At 34.5% G+C, this 21,957-nt stretch overlaps 1 protein-coding gene across 1 annotated transcript; it reads right to left on the reverse strand.

The window, feature by feature from the left end:
• Positions 1-20,138: 20,138 nt before the first annotated feature.
• LOC131641814 (uncharacterized) lies at positions 20,139-21,174 on the reverse strand. Its single transcript, XM_058912119.1, has 2 exons — positions 20,825-21,174; positions 20,139-20,721 (listed from the first exon to the last, which is right to left on the reverse strand). Exons 1-2 carry the CDS (start codon positions 21,172-21,174, stop codon positions 20,139-20,141), a joined length of 933 nt encoding a protein of 310 aa, XP_058768102.1.
• Between the last annotated feature and the right edge of the window lie 783 nt (positions 21,175-21,957).

The raw sequence follows: 21,957 nt of genomic DNA on the forward strand, positions 1-21,957 counted from the left end.
CATCTCCGAAAACACTTTTTTTTCGTGTTTTCGGAAGTGCATTTCCGAAATAAGACAAATTTTGAAGAAAAAAAAAAACGTTTCAGAAATGCATTTCCGAAGTAAGGGTATTTTGGGTTTTTCATCAGAGGTGACAAAAAAATAGGGAGGTGGATAAAGAAATTCTCTGCTTAAATTTAAATGACTTTGGGCTTCGGCCCATTATCTTTTGGAAAAATACAATCCAAATGAAGTGCCTTGAAAATCATATATGATTCTATCAATTGGTATTTTATACATACACATGTTATGTTAGATAGATTTGGATAGAGATCAGATGTTTGTAAGACCACAAATTCATAAATAAAAAATTAAAATACTACAGATATTTAAATATCATATTATTGAATATGTTTAATTAATAAGGAGATATGTCATAAGAGAGGGTCTCAAATAGTTTTTTTTTATGTGTAGGAAACTTTAGAATTTGTAGATTTAAATAAGAATATTGATGAGTAAAGTATCTCATATAGTTTCAAATCTGATTCATAAAGAAGTTTTTTATAATTTATAGTAATAAATAATATAGACGGTAGATTTAGATCATATTGATCGCTTTATTGTTAAGTTTCTTAAATCTAATATTATGTTTACTAAATCTATTGTTAAAATAATTGGTACTAAAGAGTTATTTAATAATCTGATTTACAAATGAAATTATTATTATTATTATGCAGGTCAATGTAAAAGTCTTACACGGTCAATTTATTACTATTATCTATTTATTTATTTTATAAATAATTAAAATAAAAATTAAACTTCTTTTAATATTTAATATTTATGATTAATTAATAATATAAAATTATTTTATAATATTAATGCATTTCAATTAAACTATTTACAAATAGATCATTAGAGATGCATATTAATAATTGAGTAGTTTCCCACTCAAATAAATAGTTGTCCGAGTTAAAAAATTTATATCACGGGTTCACTTCCTACCAAAATTTAACCCCTATATGACTTAATATGAAAATGAGTACTCATTTGAAAATATAATTATACTAATTAAAATAATAAAATCATGAATATTTTATATAATATAAAAAATAATAAAAAAGTTAAAATATTGTTTTGACTAAAAATAGATTAAAACTAAATGGGCATGTTTGCCATAAAAAAATCTCCTTGTTCTATCTAAAGTATCACAAATATATTATGGGAACCTCTGAATTTGCATGTTGTAAGAGGCAAGTGAAGAAATAGATGCATTAACCATGGTAACTCAACTCGGTTTATTAATAAGTCTTTCTTTCTAAGAAGTAAATCAAGTTGTCACATTACTATTAATTTAAAGAAATACACCCTTCTTGGTTCTTCTATAACGAAAATACTTAGGCTTCCTTAAATACTTAAGTTTACTAACAAGTTGTCACATTACTGAAAATAAGATAAGGGGTGTCTTTTGCATAGAAAATAAAATACTTTCAAAGAAATGTAAGGCTTCCTCTTTTAGGATGTCAGTATTAGTGCCCCGCTCACCAAATTTATTTCTCTTTATCCCTAGTTGAACCCATTTCTCTATTGACTTCTGGTATTAATGAGTCTCCTAAAATAATATATTTTCATATTAAGAAGCTTACATTGGAGATAGTGTAGAAATAGACTAGGTCGAGTTAGACTTTTTCAATTTAAGTCTGACTTGCTAAAATGTTAAGGCCTAAATTTGACATATAGTTTATCACAAACTTATTTTAAAACCCGAGTCTGACCTTTTTAATGACTTGATTTATAAATTAGTCTACTTAAAAGTTTATTTTATTTGAAAAAATGTATATAAGCAATGCAACTAGTGTTTAAATAGCATATTTCATTGATTTTTTTAACCTAGCATATTGAGACTATTTATTTGAGAAATTTTATGAAAACAATTTAAAACATTGTTCATAAGATTCATAAGGTGTTTTCAATTTATTTTCAAAAGTTCTTAGATATAACTAAGGTTTATTTTGTATTTATCGCGACGTTTTATAAAGTCTGACTACATAAAAGATCATATTTCTATTATAATTTATAGGGTTAAGTATGTTTTTAGTCCATGTAAATATCTCAAATTTCATTTTTAGTCCCTATTAAAAAAATAAAATATTTTAGTCCCTATAAAATTTTTATGCATGCAGTTTTAGTCTCTGCTATTTGTTAAAATTTAAAAAACTGTTTAATTATCTTTTAAATTTTAAATTTTTGAATAAGTTTTTGCATACGTGTTTAGAATATTATAAAATATTTCTTTAACAAATTATATAATTTTTTAAAATAAGAAGAATTAAAGATGAATTTTTTAAATTTCAAAAGATAATGATAAAAGTAATACAAATCTCGACTTAGAAATTAAATTTTGAGTTTCTTTTTTTCGAGAAACTTTTTATAACGTTTTAAATATATCTGTAAAATAATCATTCAAAAATACACATCGATTTAATAGTAGGGACTAAAACTACGTGCATAATAATTTTTTGGGAACCAAAATATGTCATTTTTTTAATAGGGACTAAAAATGAAATTTGAAATATTTATAGAGACCAAAAACTTACTTAATTCTAATTTATAATAATACATTTAAATGTAAAAATATCAATGTTGATTAATAAGTTTAAATTACTTAAGAGGTTAATAGATTTATATTTTGATTCAAAATTCAAAATACAATATAATAATTAGTATTTATATTTATTTAAATAGGATGACGTGATAAATTTAAAATATTTTTTATGGTACATGGCTTTACCTTTTTATTTAAATAATTTATGAAAAAATCTATGCATTTTTTATTTAAAATAGTTTAGTCTTTGTAGATTAGTTTGTAAGTTTTTGTAGTTGGTCCGACCTATACACATCCCTAATAATTACATGTTAAGAAGGGAAGTTCTATGTATTGCAAATAACATCTTATTTCCTGAAATATATCCTCATACTCTTTTTTATTCTAGAAGATATTTTCAAATGTTTCCTCATTAAAAAGCAAAGACTCCTCCATAACATTAGTAAGAAAATTTGAAATTTTACCTCGATAAATTGGCAAGTTGATTTATCAAACAAAGTATTTTAACACATTTCTCTTCCTAATTAATAATTGAATATTTATATTTAAGTGAATTAAGCTGGATAAACTAAAGGTCTGTTTGGTAAAAAAAATAGTTTATAATTGATAAATTAGCTGATAGTTTATTGTTGATGATTGATAACTGATAAATTAATTAAAATGCTTCGTAAATAAGCAGTTCTAGTAGTTGGAAAATATAAAATGTCATTAAAAAAAATTTAATCAATAGCTTAGTGTTTTTATTATTTTTTATATATTATTATTTTATTGAACTAAATTTTATTTAATAAAATTAAACCTAACAATAAATACATGTAAATCATTATATATATATATATATATATATATATATATATATATATATATATATATATATATATATATATATATATATATATATATATATATATATATATATATATAATCAAATATAATATCAAAATATATTCGACACATATGTAAATTTTAATGGTGAATAACGAAAGATAAAGTATGAGTGAACAACAACATAGAGTAAGTTAAAATCTACTATCTAGCTATTAATGAAAGATGTCATCATTCTATCAAAAATGTCCTTCACTCTTTCAAAATTTACAAGACAAAAAGGGTATATGAGTATTTATTTACATAAAGATCAATATAATCACACTCTCTATTCAATAAAGTGTTGATACTTGACAATACAAAATCACTTTCTCATTTCAAATTATATTTTCTCTCCTTTTACAAATTAAATTATTTCTATCTTCCACTCTCTCTATTAAACACCCTACACACTTCACAACTTTCATTTTAATTTTTTTCTCCCTCAATTTTTTTTCCTTTTTATTTTTCTAAACATAAATAAATTAAATCTTTTTTAATAGAACGAAGAGAAACACGTAAAAACTTACTTAATTAACTGAAAATATAATTATTTTATGATTATTAAAAATTTATTCATAATTATTAAAAGAAAAAAATTCAAAGTTCAAAATTTCTACTTTACTGACGGGTCATTATCAGCAAAATATATATATTTTTTATTTTAATTAACAATTGTCTTTTTTTGAGACACAAAATTCTTATTTTCAAATGTAAATTTTTTTTTTCACGTGACATTATCAATAAAATACCTATTTTATTTTAATTAACCATTACCTATATTTGAGACACAATTCTTATTTTCAAATGTCAAAATTTCTATTTTTTATTATGGGACACTATCAACATCATACCTATTTTATTTTAATTAACGATTCTATATAAATACGCAAATGAATGACAACTATATATATATATATATATATATATATATATATATATATATATATATATATATATATATATATATATATATATATATATATATATATATATATATATATATATATATATATATATATATATTCATTGCTACATAAGATGATTATTTAACTTTGTTATGCTTTTTACAATATCTATCTCAAAACCATATTACAACTTACTCGTTATAACTTTGAACTTGTCTTTAACGTAATGGGACACAACAAGTTATATTCAAGCAATAAAATATGTATAAATGTTAATTTGCACTTAATAAAGTGACACTAGACACAATTAGATAGATCTAGATAAAAAACATACATAAATTGACCCTTTTAATGATGAAATATTTTAACTATTAATATATATTTCAATCTTTTCATTGTAATATAATTGAACCGATTCAATCTTATTCTCAAGATAATTTGTTATTTAGTAGGTGTTGAATTATCACTCATTTACACTTGTCTTTAATGTTGAAAATGTGAATTAAATATTTTATGAAGTGTCATGAAACATAACCAATTAGATTCTAAGCTAAACATATATAAACATAACTTTAAATTTGCAGTATAATTTTTAACACTACTAAGTAATTTTTATCCGTGCGGACGCACGAGTATATTTCTAGCTAGTTGACATATGAAATAATAGAGAAAGATAATGTAGAAATGACATAGAGAAAAAAAATAGAAGAAAGTTGGACGATTCATGATTCTTTTAGATACAAAATTTTATTTTATTTATTCATACTATATATATATATATATATATATATATATATATATATATATATATATATATATATATATATATATATATATATATATATATATATATATATATATATATATAATTTTAAATTATAAAAAATAAAAATGAATTTTAGTTTAAATAGTAAGATAAAATAGAAAAAAATATGACAAGCTAAAAGTTATAAATTTTTAAAAACTACTTTAAATGGTTTTTAAAAAAAAAAAGTCTTAAGATAGTAAAAAAAAAACTACAGACTTTTGCTAAAAAAATTTATTAAACATAATTTTTTTATTAATTGAAGTGAAAAGATAAAAATTAGCTTTTTGTTCTTATAAAAATAATTATAATTAATGAAGTTGACTTAAAAATTTTAATCCAACTTAAAAAACAAATTAAATTGATCAAAATTTAACTCAACTTCACTAATTAGTTTGTTGCCCCCTCTAAATAAAATAGATAATACATTCCCCTCCCGATGGTTTAATGCAACTTGCACACCAATATATATACCTATCTATTTTACCATAGAAAATGACCCCTTATAGAAAAGGTGATTGGCTATGCACACCTTGACAGCTCTAATTCAATTTATTTAGACGTGTAACATCAAGGGTGTATATTTCTGCAAGTGGATTAATTATTGTAACTATTTCATTATCGTAGTTGTGACTAAAAGTGACAGAAACTGTTATTTTATAAAGTGGGTTGTACTTTAATATGATTTAATGTGGTGTACCAATAACTCATCAAAATGAAACTTAAAGAATAAATAACTATAACTATATTTAAAATATATAATATAAGTAGTATCTCATTTGCATTTGCATGCATATTTCAGCAATTGCATGTACTTTAATTATCTGGCCAAACTTGTTGCGACAGTCACATTTTTGGCTCAATTTGTTAGATCGCCATGGCCGTTGACGTGGACTTTGTGAATCGTCCATTTCTGAAGCATTGTTTTGGATCTAGCGGCAAATAAGGCAGATAAAATGTTTTAGTATTTGTTTTACTTTTCTTGGAGAATTGGCATTGGTTAATGCCGCACCTTAGTAAACTCCACCCAACAAAATAATAGTAATACACCAAAAACATCGTGGAACTACACTATGGCATATTTGTTGGAACATACGAATCAAATTAAGGTTTCTTTAATGGAGAAAATGATGAATTGAAGAAGATGAAGATTAGAAAATAGAGAGTAAAATAAGAGAGAGAGAGAGAGAGAGAGAGAGAGAGAGAGAGAGAGAGAGAGAGAGAGAGAGAGAGAGAGAGAGAGAGAGATGATAAATTGGCATTAACAACAAATAGGAGTAGTGAGCTCCTTATATAGTACACATTACAAAAAGATTGGAATGAATTAAAACACCCAAAACAGAAACAAAAAAACAGTTAAGCTTCAGTGTAATCGGTTACGGCAAACAGCGTAACCGGTTACGCAACTTCAACACCTCCAGTAACTCTGTTTCACAGGTTCGTAACCGGTTACGACAACCACTGTAACCGGTTACGCCAACTGAAGTGGTAAAAACAGCAGTTTCAACACACCACCTCACTTCAGTTGGTCCAAATCAAGCATGCTCATTGCTCAACTTCATTCTCAGCCTCTTGAACACTTCATTTGTCACCCCCTTGGTCAACAAGTCAGCCACTTGATCTTCGCTTCGACAATATCCCAATCGTAACTTTCCATCGCTCACTAACTCCCTCAAATAATGAAACCGCATCTCTATATGTTTGCTTCTTCCGTGTGCAATCGGATTCTTCGCAAGGTTAATCGCAGAAACTGAAGGATAGAAAAACACTTAGAAACGGGGGGGTTTGAATAAGTGTAGCTTTAAAACTTGTAAAATAAAAACAATTTGCACAATGATTTTTATCCTGGTTCGTTGTTAACTAAACTACTCCAGTCCACCCCCTTGGAGTGATTTACCTCACCTGAGGATTTAATCCACTAATCACACAAGATTACAATGGTTTTCCACTTAGACAACTTCTAAGTCTTCTAGAGTATACTGATCACAACCTGATCACTCTAGGAACAATCTGCTTAGATACCCTCTAAGACTTTCTAGAGTATACTGATCAACAACCTGATCACTCTAGTTCTTACAACTTAATGTAAATAAATTCTAAGAGTTACAATGCTTCTTATAAAGCTATTATCACAACTGTGATTTTCTCTTAAGTTTAAGCTTAATCTCACTAATATATTACAACAGCAATGTAGTGAGGTTGAAGATGAAGTTTGAAAGCTTTTTGAATTTGACAGTGTTTCTGTATATTTGCACAAGTGTTGTATTCAGAATTCGTAATACGTAACCTTGCTTCTCATCAGAACTTCAATATATAGGCGTTTGAGAAGATGACCGTTGGGAGCATTTAATGCTTTGCATGATCCGTACAGCATTGCATTTAATGTTTCACTCTTTTGTCAACTACCTCGAGCCTTGCTTTCGCTGTGTCTACTGACGTTGCCTTTAATAGCTTTCAACGTTCCTTTTGTCAGTCAGCATAGCCTGCCAGCTAGTACTTGCTTCTGATCTGATGTTTGTGTAAACAACTTTTGAATATCATCAGAGTCAAACAGCTTGGTGCAGAGCATCTTCTTGTCTTCTGACCTTGAAGTGCTTCTTAGCGTGATACCATGAGAACTTCAGTGCTTCTGCTTCTGATCTCAAGTTCTTCTGATGCTTCCATAGACCATGTTCTGATTCTGCTTGACCATCTTCTGATGTCTTTCCAGACCATGTTCTGATGTTGCATGCTGAACCTTCTGAGTCAGTGCTTCTTGCGCTGATTTTGTGCATACTCTTTATATAATTCCTGAAATGGAAATTGCATAGTATTAGAGTACCACATTATCTCATACAAAATTCATATACATTGTTATCATCAAAACCAAGAATATTGATCAGAACAAATATTGTTCTAACAATCTCCCCCTTTTTGATGATGACAAAAACATATATAAATGATATGAATTTTCAATCAGAATATCAGACGGCTAAAGACAATTACACAGCTATAGCATAAGCATATAAACATAGTGTGTGAATATGTCTCCCCCTGAGATTAACAATCTCCCCCTGAGATAAATAATCTCCCCCTGAAATAAATACTGGAAGAAATTTATAAATAAAGGACTTCCCTGAGTATTTTCCATTTCAGTTGAGACGATCACATATGCTTAAATCTTCAGAACATTCATAGCTTCTGCTTCTTGCTTCCATAGGACAGCTTCAGAGCTTGAATTTCTTCTTGAATCATTGCATGCTAGATTGTATCAGAACATTGTTGAATGTACCAGAGCATCATCAGAGCATCTCTACATCCTGAAATGTTACAAAACAAACTATACGACAAAAGTCAGAGCATGAATGAATCAGAACATAAAATATGTATCAGAACATATAATATGTATCAGAGCAAAAACAATAATGTTTCAGAGCATATTTAGAACTAAAACATGCATCAGAACATAAAAGGAATAAGAATGAGTTAGAGCATATTCTATCATCAGAATATCATAACATTCTTCCTTCTTGCTTCTGATTTTGAAGCTTCACAGCACTCAGCTTGCTTCAATTTCCATGAGCTTAATTCCATACAGAATTTGTTTTCCCCATGTATTTGCTTCTCATGTTGAGCTTTTAAGAAGATCTTCACTTCCTGCAAAATACTCAAAGACACAGAACTTGCAAATTCTTGTTAGAAATGTGGAGACTTTCTCCCAGCAACTGATAATATAAATCAGATCATTTATCACAATTTTCTCCCCCTTTTTGTCATAACATCAAAAACACAAAAGATTCAGATGAAAAACAAAACAATTATGAGAGAAAAGAAGGATAACTTTCATTGATTGCAAAAGATTATCAGAAGGTACAAGGAAGATGCATAGAAGACAGATGCAAGAAACAAAGAGAAACTACTAAGACACAAAAGGACTAAGACGACCCTAGCTTAGACATAATCTTGGCCAGCATGTCATGAATCCCAGCATTGCTCTCAGTCTGCCTCTCCATGAAAGAGCGGAACTCAGCATTGGTGTCTTCTTGCTTGTCCATACGAGAAGCTAGCTCAGCTTGGTTCTTCTGAATAACCTCTAGAGTCTTCACCAGAAAAGAGGGTTCACCAGAAGAAGCTTCACAACTTCTGTTCAGAGGGACAGCATTCCCAATAACAGCTTCCATTGTTAGATCATCATCTTGATTTTCCTCAACAGGAATAGACTCAGCAGGATGATCTTTAGCATCAGCTTCTCCCATATCAGCATCTTCTTCATACACAGGAGCAGGAAGATCAGAATCCACATTCTCAAGAGCTTGAAGAATAGCAGCAAGATTTCTTGGAGCAGAAGGACCTTCAACTTCTGGCGGGTCAACAACTTCTGGAATGACCAAATTGGGGTCTTCCTCAGAAGGATTTTCCCTCAGAAAGTCAAACAAGGACTTGAAGTCTCCAGTCAGAACTGGATACTTAGGTCTCCAGACCACAATCTCCCTGCAAAGGTTGGCTTCCATTTCCGCAGAAATTCGCGCTCCTACAAGTTCATCAATGAATTTCTTCTCTTCAAAGCAATGTCTCCCTCCAAGACGACTGAACCAGAAGTCTTCATAGTTCCTCAGAATTCCACAAGGTCGTGGAGCAAGTTCTACACAAATTTCCTGAAGTTCTTCAAAATAAGCATCTGCTTTTCTTCGGAAGATTCTTCAGAATTTTCACATAGCAACATCATTTAATCCAGCATGTTCAACTATTCTGAGAGTATCAAAGACTCTTCTGATATTCCTCTTTACCATTTCATAGATTACACCAATAGGGTATGCTCAACGGGAGTTTATTTTGGTTATGGGAGAATCTGGGTTTAGGACAGAATAGGGTTGAGGCTCTCAATCCAAACGGAAGGATGATTCTGCTTCATTCTCAGAATCTAACACTACCAGCTCAGCTTCAGGACGAGGCTTGGGTGTGTAATTGCAGTCACGGAGCAATTGCTCATGTGTTGCAGAATCTGGAATATCTGATACAGAAGGATTATTTTGAGAGGTGGAAGGAATGGGTTCATAGTTTGCATGAGGTGGGGGTTGAGAAGTGGATATATTTGTGTGAGGTGGAAAGAGAGTTTGAAGGGGTTGTATATCAAGGACAGGTTTTTCAAGGGCCTGGTCAGAAGCAAGGTTGGTTGTGGGTGGAGATGAAGGAATGGGAACATTTGTGATGGGTGAATGAGGAGGAGTAAGAGTTTTGGTTACAGGAGAAGAAGGAGGTGTGAGAACATGGATATTTATGGGTGATTCTGATGGGGCTTTTTCTGGTTGATTTACTGGTTCAGGGGTTTGAGCAACATTTATTGGTGCAACTTCTGAATGTAAAGCAGGAACAGAATCAGGTTCAGAGAGATGAATACCTTTGGACACCTTCTGAATAGCTTCAAACACAGCCTCCAGTTTCCTCTGCTTCTTACTCTTCTGTTCTTCCACAATCTTTGCCTTCCCAAGAGAAATTTCTCTTCTTCTGGTAGATTCCAGTCTCTCCTTCTCATTATCAACAGCCTTCTGACCTTCAACTACTTGAGTTGTTGGTCCTTGAATAATTCCTTATGGCTGATTCACAGCTTCTGCTTGCTGATTCACAGCTTCTTGAGCTTCTTCTTCTTCATTCGAATCACCAATGATTAATTTTCTTTTTCTTGTCTCCTTCTTTTCAACAGCCTTTTCACTTTCCACATTCTTATTTTTCATTTTTCTCTTCTTCTTCTCAGCAGTCTCTTTTTCTCTATCTTTATTTTCAACTACCGTTTTCTGAACTTCTTCAGCAACAACTTCTTCTTGAGCAGATTTCTCAACAACATCAGTAGCAGCAGCTACACTTTGGACTACCTTTTCCTGGTTAACAGAAGGATGATCAAATTTTCTCTTTGTCCTTCTTTCCTTCTTGACAACAGCATCAGGTGCAGCTTCTAAAACATCTTCTGAAGCAGCAGGCATGGAAGTGGAAACTTTCTTGCGACCACCTTTAGCAGGAGCAACTTTGCCTTCTTCTTCCTTGAGTGAGTTCAGACATATAGTTCTGACTTCTGGCAGCTCACTTCTGAAGAAGGACTTAAAGTCAGCAAGAACAGGATCTCTTCTGCTTCTTGCTCCAGGAAGAGGTTGAGGGGTTTGTACGATAACATCAATAACACTCATCTTTCTCAAAGTGAGAGCATTCAAGAAACTTCCAGTATCAACAACAAGATCTTTGATGGTCCCTTGAGCTTCCAGGTCCTCAACAATCTTGGAATGAACCAGAAAATTTGTAATAATTCTTCCAAAAGGAATAATAGTACACTTTTTTTCTGAAAGCATTTCTGGAATCCCTCACAGCATTCCACATGTGGTTGAAGATTATGTAGATAACATCAACCTTCTTCTGAGTGGCAATGCAATACAGAATGTATTTTTGCTCATTGTTGACAAAATCTGCAGAATGGGTTGCTTTCATGTGATAGAAACACCCCAGAAGAATCTTGGTCCAGATTTTGTAGAGATCCTTCATGCCCTTGACACGATCAGTTTTCTTCACATCTTTATAGAGAGTAGCCAATACTTCATCCCAATCAGCCCTTAGATCAATTTCATGAGCACCCTCAGGGTTTCTTAGATCAAACATCATTCTCAGGATGTTTTCAGTAACGACCACAAACTTCCCATGAACAAAAGACAGAATAGATTTAGGAGCTACAACAGCGTGCACCCAAGATTCTTTTACAAGATCTGGGTAAACCGGTCCACAGAACTCAGCAAATAATGAAGTCCATCCTTGAAATATGATATCTTCTTTAAGATGAAACTCATGTTCTTCAAGACTATCAAAGTCTACCATAAGTTCACAGATAACTTCCAACTCCTTTTTGGGAATATAGCAGGAGATAACTGGAACAATTTCCTGATCTTCTTCTTGAAGATGGAGAGGAGCTGATGAACCAGCGTTGAGAGATGATGAGGCAGCCATTGAAACAGTACTGAGATTGCAAGAAATATTTCTGGGTTTGCGCTTAGGGTTAGAGAAAAGGGCAAAGAGGTTACAAAAGTGCATGCACAAGGAGAGAGAGAATGGGAGCGAAAAAGATAAACGTTATGATTTGAAATATATTTATAGAGGCGGATTTGAAAAAAAATGCAATAAAATTATGAGAATGAACAGTTACATAATCAAATGAAATCAACTGCATTAAATGATGAGTGATGTTAGGTGAGAGAACGTGGTAATTGAAATGATTTACACAGTTACCTAGGGCGGCGTCCCATCAGATTCACTCACGCTTTTACCATCCGTGCAAACACGTGTTCACCATCAGAAACACTTGATGACAGCTGTGTTGCATTGCATTTGCTTCTGATGATGAATAGAGCTTTTCATCTTCTGATTCTGGTCACTGATTCTGATTACCATTCTTTAGAAATGATCTAGTTCTGATAGGATCATCTTTCTTTCCAAGGATCACATCTTCTGAGTGAGCTGAGGTGAGTCTAGAAGCTCCTCTGACGGTTGGCTCTTCAGAAATCCTGAGATTCCCAAAAGATGCAGCAACTTGACCTTCTGATTCTTTGCTTCTGAGATTTTCAGCTTCTGAAACTTTGCTTCTTGGTTCTACAGCTTCTGATATATCAATATCTATATCTGCAAAATTCTCAAACTGCTTTGGCTTTTCAAGACCAAGCTTATCATCAAATCTGATATTGATTGATTCTTCTACAACCAATATTTCATTATTGTATACTCTGTAGCCTTTAGAGCGTTCAGAATATCCAAGAAGGAAACATTTTTGTGCCTTAGAATCAAACTTACCAAGATGATCTTTAGTATTCAGAATAAAACAAACACATCCAAAAGGATGAAAATATGAAATGTTGGGCTTTCTGTTCTTCCACAATTCATAAGGAGTCTTATTTAGAATAGGTTTTATAGAGATTCTATTCTGAATATAACATGCAGTGTTTATTGCTTCTGCCCAGAAGTGCTTAGCCATATTGGTTTCATTGATCATGGTTCTGGCCATTTCTTGTAGAGTCCTATTCTTTCGCTCTACAACTCCATTTTGTTGTGGAGTTCTAGGGCAAGAGAAATCATGGGCAATACCATTTTCTTTGAAGAACTCCTCAAAGAATCTGTTCTCAAATTCACCACCATGATCACTTCTGACCTTTATGATTTTGCACTACTTCTCAGATTGGATCTGAGTGCAGAATTCAAAGAACACTGAATGAGACTCATCCTTGTGTTTTAAGAACTTTACCCATGTCCAGCGGCTATAATCATCTACGATGACTAATCCATATTTCTTCCCTCTGACAGATGCTGTTTTGACTGGTCCAAACAGATCAATGTGTAGAAGTTCTAACGGCCTTGAGGAAGAGACAACATTCTTAGATTTGAATGCAGGTTTGGAGAACTTGCCCTTCTGACATGCTTCACAAAAAGCATCTGATTTGTATTTCAGATTTGGGAGTCCTCTGACCAGATTTGGTTTGTTAATCTGAGAAATCTTTCTCAAACTAGCATGTCCTAATCTTCTGTGCCAGACCCATTGCTCTTCAGAAACAGACATAAGACAAGTCACCTTCTGCTTCTCAAGATCTAAAAGATCAATCTTATAAATGTTGTTCTTTCTCTTGCCTGTAAATAGGATTGAGTCATCCTTCTGACTTATAGCCTTGCAAGACTTTTGATTGAAGATTATGTCATAACCATTGTCACTTAATTGACTTATGGACAATAAGTTATGTGCTAATCCTTCTACAAGAAGTACATTAGTTATGGAAGGAGAGTTACCAATACTTATGGTTCCAGAGCCAATAATCTTGCCCTTCTGATCTCCTCCAAACTTGACTTCTCCACCAGATTTAAGCACCAGGTCTTGGAACATAGACCTTCTTCCCGTCATGTGTCGCGAGCACCCAGAGTCCAGGTACCATGACATTTTGTGCTTTGTCTTCTTTGCTGCTAAGGATATCTGCAACAGAAATTATCTTCTCCTTAGGTACCCACAATTTCTTGGGTCCTTTCTTGTTAGTTTTCCTCAAGTTCTGATTGAACTTGGGTTTAGCATGATAAGTAATAGGAGGAACATCATGATATTCTTTAGGTTTGGCAGCATGATATTTTTTAGGTTGTGTCACATGCTTCTTGGTGTGTGAAGTGTTAAAACTTTTGGCATGTGAAGTGAGCCTAATATCATGTGAGTGACCATATTTGAACTAATCATACAATGGCTTGTATGTGATTTTCAAATCATCAACAGGTTCAAATTTTTGTGAGGTATCACCCTCATAGCCAACGCCAATCCTTTTGTTTCCAGAAACACCATATATCATAGAAGCAAGATGACTTCTGCCAATACTTCTAGATAGAAACTTCCTGAAGCTCGAGTCATATTCTTTTAGAATATGATTGAGACTAGGAATGGATTTTTCTGATTCAGAAGGAGATCCAATATCTTTGGATAATTTTAAAACTTTTTCCTTCAGTTCAGAATTTTCCACTTCCAGCTTCTTAGTTTCAAATTCAAATAGCTTTTTCAGCTTTTTGTATTTGATACTAAGATGAGCCTTGAGTTCCAGAAGTTCAGTTAAACTGGAAACTAACTCTTCTCTAGAAAGTTCAGAAAATACCTCTTTAGAATCTGTTTCTGATGTAGATTCTGATCCATCATCCACTGTGGCCATCAGTGCATGGTTTGCCTGCTCGCCTTCAGAGTCTGATTCTGATTCTGATTCTGAATCATCCCATGTTGCCATAAGACCTTTCTTCTTATGAAACTTCTTCTTGGGATTCTCCTTCTGAAGTTTTGGACATTCATTCTTGAAGTGTCTAGGCTCATTGCACTCATAGCAGATGACCTTCTTCTTGTCAGATCTTCTGCCTCCAGAAGATTCTCCTCTTTCAGGCTTCTTTGAACTTCTGAAGCTCTTGAACTTCCTTTGCTTGCTCTTCCAGAGATGATTTACCCTTCTGGAGATCATGGACAGTTCATCTTCTTCTTCTGATTCTGATTCTTCATAATCTACTTCTTCAGCCTGAAAAACGTTAGTGCATTTCTTATAATTAGATTTTAACGCAATAGACTTACCTTTCTTCTGATGTTCATTAGCATCCAGCTCAATTTCATGATTCCTCAGAGCACTGATCAATTCTTCAAGAGAGACTTCATTCAGATTCTTGGCAATTTTGAAAGCAGTCACCATAGGACCCCATCTTCTTGGCAAGCTTCTGATGATCTTCTTAACATGATCAGCCCTTGTGTATCCCTTGTCAAGAACTCTCAATCCAGCAGTTAGCGTTTGAAATCTTGAGAACATCTTCTTAATATTCTCATCATCCTCCATCTTGAAGGCTTCATATTTCTGGATCAAGGCAAGAGCTTTAGTCTCCTTGACTTGGGCATTTCCTTCATGGGTCATTTTCAATGACTCATATATGTCATAGGCAGTTTCCCTGTTAGATATTTTCTCATATTCAGCATGAGAGATAGCATTCAGCAAAACAGTCCAACACTTATGATGATTTTTGAATTGCTTCTTTTGATCATCATTCATTTCTTGTCTTGTACGCTTTACACCAGTAGCTTTCACTGGATGTTTGTAACCATCCATCAGCAGATCCCATAAGTCACCATATAGACCAAGGAAGTAACTTTCAAGTTTATCTTTCCAGTATTCAAAGTTTTCACCATCAAATACTGGTGGTCTAGTATAACCATTGTTACCATTTCCATTGTATTGCTCAGCAGAGCCAGATGTAGATGTATTTGTTGGATTTTCACCAGACATCTTGACTTAAGCGTTTTTCTCTTCCTGAATCTTTTCTAAACACGGTTAAGTGCTTGCACCTTAGAACCGGCGCTCTGATGCCAATTGAAGGATAGAAAAACACTTAGAAAGGGGGGGGGGTTTGAATAAGTGTAGCTTAAAAACTTGTAAGATAAAAACAATTTGCACAATGATTTTTATCCTGGTTCGTTGTTAACTAAACTACTCCAGTCCACCCCCTTGGAGTGATTTACCTCACCTGAGGATTTAATCCACTAATCACACAAGATTACAATGGTTTTCCACTTAGACAACTTCTAAGTCTTCTAGAGTATACTGATCACAACCTGATCACTCTAGGAACAATCTGCTTAGATACCCTCTAAGACTTTCTAGAGTATACTGATCAACAACCTGATCACTCTAGTTCTTACAACTTAATGTAAATAAATTCTAAGAGTTACAATGCTTCTTATAAAGCTATTATCACAACTGTGATTTTCTCTTAAGTTTAAGCTTAATCTCACTAATATATTACAACAGCAATGTAGTGAGGTTGAAGATGAAGTTTGAAAGCTTTTTGAATTTGACAGCGTTTCTGTATATTTGCGCAAGTGTTGTATTCAGAATTCGTAATACGTAACCTTGCTTCTCATCAGAACTTCAATATATAGGCGTTTGAGAAGATGACCGTTGGGATCATTTAATGCTTTGCGTGATCCGTACAACATTGCATTTAATGTTTCACTCTTTTGTCAACTACCTCGAGCCTTGCTTTCGTTGTGTCTACTGACGTTGCCTTTAATAGCTTTCAACGTTCCTTTTGTCAGTCAGCATAGCCTGCCAGCTAGTGCTTGCTTCTGATCTGATGTTTGTGTAAACAACGTTTGAATATCGTCAGAGTCAAACAGCTTGGCGCAGAGCATCTTCTTGTCTTCTGACCTTGAAGTGCTTCTTAGCGTGATACCATGAGAACTTCAGTGCTTCTGCTTCTGATCTCAAGTTCTTCTGATGCTTCCATAGACCATGTTATGATTCTGCTTGACCATCTTCTGATGTCTTGCCAGACCATGTTCTGATGTTGCATGCTGAACCTTCTGAGTCAGTGCTTCTTGCGCTGATTTTGTGCATACTCTTTATATAATTCCTGAAATGGAAATTGCATAGTATTAGAGTACCACATTATCTCATACAAAATTCATATACATTGTTATCATCAAAACTAAGAATATTGATCAGAACAAATCTTGTTCTAACAGAAACATTATCAACAAGGAGAGTAATAGCCTCACCCTCACTACTATTAAGCTCCTTCAATAGATTCATAAGCCACACGGCTTAGCAAGCACACAACGATGCCACAATATACTCGGCCTCACAAGATGAGAGTGCTACCACCGGTTCCTTTTTCGAACACCAAGAGATTGGGGTTCTACCTAGCATAAAGATGTATCCAGCCGTTGACTTTCTATCATCCTTATCACCACACCAATTGGAATCGGTGAAACCAAGTAAATCACACTTTCAGCCCGTATCCGATGCCGGAAAGAGAATTCCACATCCAAGAGTCCCTTTAATGTATCTAAGGATCCTCTTGACAGCTTCCATATGAGATACCTTTGGTCTCTCCATGAATCTACTCGCAATACCGACACTAAATGCCAAGTTCGGTCGTGTATTGCACAAATACCGCAATGATCCAATCAATCTTCGATATTGAGTTGAATCAACATCTTGCTCATCCTCACTCTTGGACAATTGTAGTCTTGCCTCACATGGTGTAATGGCAACATTACAATACTCCATTTCACACCTCTTCAAGATCTCAAGTGCATACCTCATTTGGTGCATGAGCAGTCCCATTTTTTACTTTTGGAACTCTATGCCAAGGAAGTATTTCATGATACCAAGGTCCGTCATCTCAAACTCACTCATGAGTTCCTTCTTGAACCTTGAAATACTCTCCTCACAGCTGCCGGTAATCAAGAGATCATCCACATATAGGCAAAGAATTATCACACCATCCTTAGCATTCGATCTCACATACACGCCATGTTCGGACACACACCGCTTGAAGTTAATGTCGACAAGAAAACCATCTATGCGTTTGTTCCAAGCTCTTGGAGCTTGTTTCAAACCATGCAAGGCTTTATGCAACTTGTAGTATCTCATCTCTTGATTCTTCACTACAAAATTGGGGGGCTGTCCAACATAAACCTCCTCATCAAGTGGACCGTTCAAAAACGCAGATTTGACATCCATTTGATAAACGTTCCAATTGTTGTTGTTTGCAATACCAATAACCAACCGGATGGTCTCAATCCTAGATATAGGAGCAAACACCTCCTCAAAGTCTATTCCTTCACGTTGCAAAAATCCTTTTGCTACCAATCGAGCCTTATACTTGATTATCTCGCCCTTCGGATTTGCTTTTACTTTATAGACCCAACGTACACCAATCGGCTTTTTACCATGAGGTAGATCAACTAGCTCCCAAGTACCATTTTTCTCGATTGATTCCAGATCCTCTTTCATTGCACAAATCCATTTTGGATCCCTTAGAGCCTCCTCCGTATTCACCGGTTCGGATTCGGCCATAAGCGCAAAATGGACGAAATCACCTTCATTATTAACTTCATTATCTTGGAATCTCTCGCATTCTTGGAGTCTAGAGGGCAACACCCTTTGCCTTGTTGATCTTATACGATTTTCTTCAGTTTGAACATCATTCGGGGGCTGCGGAACTGTTTCGGGACTGACTGGATCATCAAAAAACATAGCAGTTGGGATTCTGTTTTGCTCGTAACCGGTTACGCCTGTTTGAACTGGCTGGCCGTAACCGGTTACGCTGTTCTCTGCAAAATTCATGCTCTATTTTTCCTGTCTGTAACCGGTTACGCCAGTTTGTACTGGCTGGCCGTAACCGGTTACGCTATGACTGCTGCTGTTATTTTCTTCAAAAATAACATCCTGACTAATCAGAATCTTCCAATTTCTTGCATCGAACAGTTTGTAACCGCCTGTAGAGTGATATCCAACGAATATTATTTCCTCTCCTTTGTCGTCCAACTTCTTTCTTAGTTGACCCGACACATGTCTATAAGCCACCGAATCGAATATTCGCAAATGACTTAGATTCGGTTTGAATCCACACCAAGCCTCTTCCGGTGTAAGCTTCTCGAGCTTCTTTGTAGGACAACGATTCAACAAGTAAGTGGCTGTAGAGACCGCTTCTCCCCATAGTTCCTTCGGTAGATTTTTACCGCTTAACATGCTTCGAACCATGTTCATAATCGAGCGATTTTTCCTTTTGGCAATACCATTTTGCTGCGGCGTATAGGGTGGTACAACCTCACGCACTATACCCTCATCATCACAATACTTCCCAAACGCAACCGAGGTATACTCACCTCCACCATCCGTTTTGAGAATTTTCAACTTGTGACCGCATTGCCTTTCCGCCATGGACTTAAACTTCTTGAATACATCAAACACCTCATCCTTTCTCTTGATGATGTAGGTCCACAACTTTCTACTAAAATCATCAATGAACGTGACAAAATATCAATTGCCACCGAATGTGTCCACTTGCATAGGTCCACAAACATCGGAATACACCACCTCAAGGTGTGCTTTGGTCCTATGACCCGCATCTTTGCTAAATCTTCCTTTGTGTTGCTTTCCTTCCACACATTCTTCCTACAACTCAGCTGGAACGTTAATGTGTGGCAGCCCGGTAACCATACCTTTTTGTTGCAACGCTTTGAGATCACGAAAATTCAAGTGACCGAGACGATAATGCCATAACCACTCCTCTCTACTTGCAGCTGTAGCTAAACACCTATGCTCCAATACTTTCAGCTCAACTTTGAAGTCCTATTGGTAGCCATAGGAGCCTTTAGGATCAACACACCACTAGCATCAACAACCCGCAAGATCTTATCTTCCAAACGTATGTTATAACCCTTTTCGAGCAATTGACCAATACTCAAAAGATTACATTTAATACTTAGAATATATAACACATCCTTGATCATAGAATGTCCACCATCCTTTTTCTCGATCAACACATCACCGACACCTTCGGCCATGAGAGTGGAATCGTCCGCAAACTTCACTTTATTTTTTGCCACTTGATTGATTTGCACAAACCAATCTCTTCTTCCCGTCATATGCGTTGAACATCCGGATTCTAAGTACCACTCCTCATTTCCTTGAGTTCAATCTCGAACCGAAATCATCACATTTTGTTCCGAACTCAAAACTGTCGCATTTTCTGCACTGCTGCAGCTGCTGTCCCGTGACTTGCAGCTGCTGTCCAGCACCTCTGTCATGTCGTCACACTCATCGGTAATCATCATTAAGAGTGTGGCTTCATCATCCACCTCTTGCCTCGCAACCTTGACTTCATCCCCTTTAGATTCAAGCTGTTTAGCACCACACTTTGCTTGAAAATGCCCAAGTTTCTTACATTTCCAGCATTGTATTTTGCTCATGTCTCTTGGTTTTCCACCTCTCGCGTTGCTCCGATCACCATAACCGTTTGAGTTGCTGCTCTCACTCTTTTGTCCCTTCGAATGTTTAGATTCACCATCGTCTTGCTTCCCTTTCGAAGGCCATTTCCCTTTCGAACCTTTACTCCTTTCATTTAAACGAGCTTGCAAAGCTATCTCCGCCTTTGCCTTATCGCTTCCTCTCTCGTCCATTCTTTGTTCATGTGCTTCTAGGGAGCTTTGAAGCTCATCCTTGCTCAACGACGTAAGGTCCTTCGACTCTTCAATAGCAACTACAATGTTGTCGAATCTTGACGTTAACGAACGTAAGATTTTTGACACAACATTCTGCTCTGCGCGTCACATAATCGTTGATCGTTTCCTTCTCTTCCATTTGCGTTAACTCGAATTGCCTCTTGTGAGTTTGTAACCTCATAACCTTCGCCTTCGCAGCCCCAACATATGCTTTCTCAAGAATTAACCAAGCTTGCTTCGCGGACTCGCAGTCACCGACCTTTTCGAAATTATCACCATCGACGCAAGAGTGTATCAAGAAGAGAGCTTTGTAATCTTTCTTCTTCTCTTCCCTGAAAGTGGCTTGATGTGCAGCTGTAGGTTCAGCCCCAAGTGGTGTGACACCATTGTTGACGATATCAAGAACTTCTTGGTATCCAAACAAGACCTTCATTTGTTTAGACCACTTATCATAATTCTTTGAATCAAGAATCGGTAAATTGGAAGGAATTCGATCACTGGAACTCATTGTTGCAGCGAAATCGGATCAGAACCAGTGCTCTTGATGCCAAATATTGGAACATACTAATCAAATTAAGGTTTCTTTAATGGAGAAAATGATGAATTGAAGAAGATGAATGTCATACCCCAAAATTTGCCCATACTATTTTTATTGTCCAAACTCGGATCAAGGTTTCAATTCGAAGATTGGTCACTCAGTCGGTCGGAAATTCAATAATCGACTGGTCGACCTAAAAGTCAACTGTGGTTAAAAAACAGTCCGAATTTCTAATTTTTGGGTCAACATCAATATTTCACTGTCAGATGCATCATTTGATCAAAGGTTGATCATGATCCATCAAGAAAATATCAGAAATCCACAAAAGAATAAGCTGGCTCAAATTTGAAAAAAATACACAAGTAACAATTCAAAAAATTTAGAGATTATTCACTAATGGGCCTACCATTTGAATACTAAATTGGCCCATGATCTTAAAGAAAGCTCTTAAACCCATCATTCTATTCTTATGATATTTATTTTAAATTTATTTATTTAAATATAAAATAAATTATTAAGATATGAGATAAAAGGGATTAAAATAATATTTGGTTTAGGCAAGCAAGGAATTGTGAAGAATAAGGTGAAAATCGGATCAAGACAAAAACAGCAAGATTTTATATGGATTCCAAACAAAATATTTTTGCATTCAAAACAAGATTTGTCATCAAAATTGTTAACCTAAATTTGTTACATTATATATGCACAAGATTGACAAGGATTGGGGGAGACACAGAATTTCGATCCCCGCTC

The sequence above is a fragment of the Vicia villosa genome, unplaced genomic scaffold, assembly GCF_029867415.1.
Source record: "Vicia villosa cultivar HV-30 ecotype Madison, WI unplaced genomic scaffold, Vvil1.0 ctg.004122F_1_1, whole genome shotgun sequence".
NCBI lineage: Eukaryota > Viridiplantae > Streptophyta > Magnoliopsida > Fabales > Fabaceae > Vicia > Vicia villosa.